The sequence below is a fragment of the Cotesia typhae genome, unplaced genomic scaffold (genome assembly GCF_013202065.1).
Source record: "Cotesia typhae breed Kobodo isofemale line unplaced genomic scaffold, CoteBio_Ctyphae contig_26, whole genome shotgun sequence".
Classification (NCBI taxonomy): Eukaryota; Metazoa; Arthropoda; class Insecta; order Hymenoptera; family Braconidae; genus Cotesia; species Cotesia typhae.
Window position 1 is genome coordinate 3,636,187 of NW_027423732.1, and position 3,352 is coordinate 3,639,538.

At 31.0% G+C, this 3,352-nt stretch overlaps 1 protein-coding gene across 1 annotated transcript; it reads left to right on the forward strand.

Moving 5' to 3' along the window:
- The first annotated feature begins 652 nt into the window (after positions 1 to 652).
- On the forward strand, positions 653 to 2,397 carry LOC141525490 (uncharacterized). Its single transcript, XM_074240006.1, has 4 exons — positions 653 to 795; positions 900 to 1,096; positions 1,285 to 2,019; positions 2,381 to 2,397. Exons 1-4 carry the CDS (start codon positions 653 to 655, stop codon positions 2,395 to 2,397), a joined length of 1,092 nt encoding a protein of 363 aa, XP_074096107.1.
- Positions 2,398 to 3,352: the final 955 nt, after the last annotated feature.

Here is a 3,352-nt window from a genome sequence, read left to right on the forward strand (position 1 = left end):
CTTTTTGGGCTCGACAGAAGAATACACTTCAATATTGAAAATATTAATTGGTGTACGCCGGACTCGAACCCGGTCCAATACATTTTAGAAAGCAAGAGCCGGATCCGACAGGCTACTGCACGCCCATATATATATATATATATATATATATATATATATATATATATATATATATATATATATACAAAAAATGTAATTAACACATTCTTTAATAAGTAAAAGACTAGGGAAAAAAATTAAAAATTAATTTAAACAAGTAATTTTTAAATAAATAAATAAATAAAAGTGGTCCTAAATGATAAAAGTCACGTGATTCAAAACGTGTTGTGATTGGTTTGACGTCATTGTGCATATATTAGCGCGATTATTTAAATCCATATAAAGTGGTAAACTGTATTTTACAGTGTTTAAAAAGTTCAAATTAAGTTTTTATAACTTTATTACTTTAAGTTTCATTTTATTTAATAATGAATGTAAGAATTCACTGAAAGTATTAAAAAAAATTGATAATGGATTTCGCGGAAAATTTTTCTTAAAAAACTGACGTGAATAGTGGTATATGGAGGTTATGAACATGTTTAGTGTTTATATATGCCGATTGGTACCAGTTTGACAGTATTGTTAGTGATAAATAATCAATAAATAAACAAAAATGCCCCGAAGAAAAGTAGATCCTGGTTATAGTCATGCACGATCTGACAATTTACCCCGAGTTGATGCATTTATGGTTGCGTCTTTTCTCGCCACTAACTCTGATTATATATCAGCAGAAATGCAAGGAGCAAAAGCTAACCGGTATGTATAATTACAGAGAAATAAAAATATTATAAGATATTTAATAAATTTTTAAGCTAGTCGATATATCTTATTATTTTTGGTTAATTTATTTTGAATTATAGATCTGGGAGACAGTCATATGGAGATGCTGCCATAGAATTTGTCCAATTGAAACTTGATGGATCAGAATGTACTCTTAAATGTCTCATTTGCCCTGAGCACAGAGTACATAATAAATCTTATAGAGTGACTTTAGTCCTAAATATTGTGGACGAAGAAATTTTATCAATTCAGTGTCATGATTGTGCGGCGTCATCAGGTAAATGAAATAGTCTATAGATATTCCGGTGATAAATTCATTACCGTTATTATTCATATTTGATCATTTTTTATAATTGTTTATTAATTACGTAAACTTGCATAATACATAGATTATGTGCTAATAAAATTAAATATATTTTAAAAAAAAAGATACCTGTAAATTTATTGTTTTTATATCTTTGTTAGGTGGATGTAAACACTCGATTGCTTTTCTCATGTGGTTACATAGACGATCTGAAGAACCGTCACCAACAGATGTTGAGTGCTATTGGCGAAAGTCTGTTCTTTCTCAAGTTGGCTCATCTATCAAATACATTATAGTGAAAGATTTTGCTTCTAATAAAGACACCGCCGCTGCGACTAAGCCCTTTAATACGTTAGAAGAATTTGTAAAGAGAACAAAAGGAAAATCTGTACAGAGTCAAATCTTGAAGTATTTCAACCCTGTAAATACCGAGCAAAGTCTTTCGATACACAATTTACTCGTTGAATTTATTAACTTGGGAGGAACATCATCTGAGGAATTTTTAGATTTTAGTACTCATCGAATGCCTCGAGAACTGTGTGAACTTATCGAACAAAAGACTCAAGATCAAGCTGACTGTGACCTTTGGTTTACATTAAGATATGGACGAATTACTGCATCAAAAGCTCATGAAGCATCCCGTTGTAATACAACCGATGGAATGTTGGTGGAGTTGCTGGTCGGTGGTCAAAAATTACGAAACACAAAAGCTATGGAACGAGGTAAACAATTAGAAGCTATGGTTTTACGAAGAGTTGAGCAGAAGTTGAAGAAAAAGTTTAAAAAATGTGGATTGTTCTTATCCGAACAATATCCACATCTTGGAGCTTCACCTAATGCCACTGATGAGGAATTTGTTGTGGAAATTAAGTGTCCAACATCTGACAAGAGTTTTCGTACATATATTGACACAAATAATTATGATAAAGTATCAATCAAATACATAACTCAAATGCAAATGCAAATGCTTTTTACAGGAAGAAAAAAAGCATTGTTTATTGTTGCGGACCCGAAATTTGAAGAAACAAATAATTTTAAGTCTATTATTATTGATTATGACTCAGAATTAATAGATAAATTATTAAAAGACTTGAATCGATTTTGGAAAAAATGTATTTTCAAGCGTTTATTTAACTCTTTAAAATAATTAAAGCTAAAAAATAATAAAAATAGAACTATTTTACTTGCATAAAAGATAATTATTTAATAAGTTTTAATGTTCATATTATTATTGTAAAAAAATATAAAATGTTACAGTTTCACTTGATGCCTAATGACTTATGTCTTTTTTATCAATGCCCCCTTTAAATTCGTTAAAGCAGCAACGATTGTCATAATATTATCCATTTGAGAAATTAGCTTTATGTTAACACACGAATGAGGTTCACAAATTTCAAATTCTCGTATTCTTCTTATCAATCTTTCAATATGAATACGGAGACTTGCAATTCGCTTTGTCGCAATGACCTCTTCATGACTTGGTTTCTGTGCAGAGCTTACTATAGGTGGTCTAATTAACGTGCAGCTTTTTGCAATAACCAAGTTTTCAATATGCTTAAAGCCTCGATCAGCTAGTACAGCGGCACCGGGTTTCAAACGATCCAAATATCCGGATTGTGACACTATTTCAGCATCAGATGTTCTACCACCGAATCCTGGTGAAATGAAATTGACGATTCCATCAGGGGTACAAGAAATTAAATATTTAATCGTATTACATTTTTTGTACTCAGACCAAGTCAGTGATTGTTTGACAGGATCTGTTGGCTTCTCTATTTTGATTTCTAAGCAATCAATAATTGATTCAACTGCAGCATAGCGACTTCGGAAGCTTATTGGCAACTGGCGTTTAATTCTCGAAGATGAAGGCCAAATAATGAAGTCTTTTAAGTATTCTGCCATAATAGACACAGTCTTCGTAAAAATACGACTTATATTTGAAGTAGACATTCCGAAATCATCAGCTAAAATGGCGAAACTTTCATTTAATCTTATCTTCTTCAATGTAATAAATATATCTACGTCACTCAAATTTGAAATCTGTAAAATATCAATAATATCCAAGCAGTCATTTGGAATCCCGATATATTTACGAGGAAATTGTCGAATTCTTTCAAACGTTTGTCGTAAATTCAATTTTTGAAATTCTTCTTGATGGAATTTATTTTTCCATTCATTTTCCGTACTTCCATTTGAGGATAAAATATTATCTGAAGTAGTTGGGAATGA

Bases quoted from the DNA above. Each gene is read 5' to 3' on its own strand.
- LOC141525490 (XM_074240006.1), top strand. From the start codon at position 653: ATGCCCCGAAGAAAAGTAGATCCTGGTTATAGTCATGCACGATCTGAC. The intron at 796-899 runs GTATGTATAATT...TTTGAATTATAG, and splicing joins CAAGGAGCAAAAGCTAACCG to ATCTGGGAGACAGTCATATG. The intron at 1,097-1,284 runs GTAAATGAAATA...TATCTTTGTTAG, and splicing joins TGATTGTGCGGCGTCATCAG to GTGGATGTAAACACTCGATT.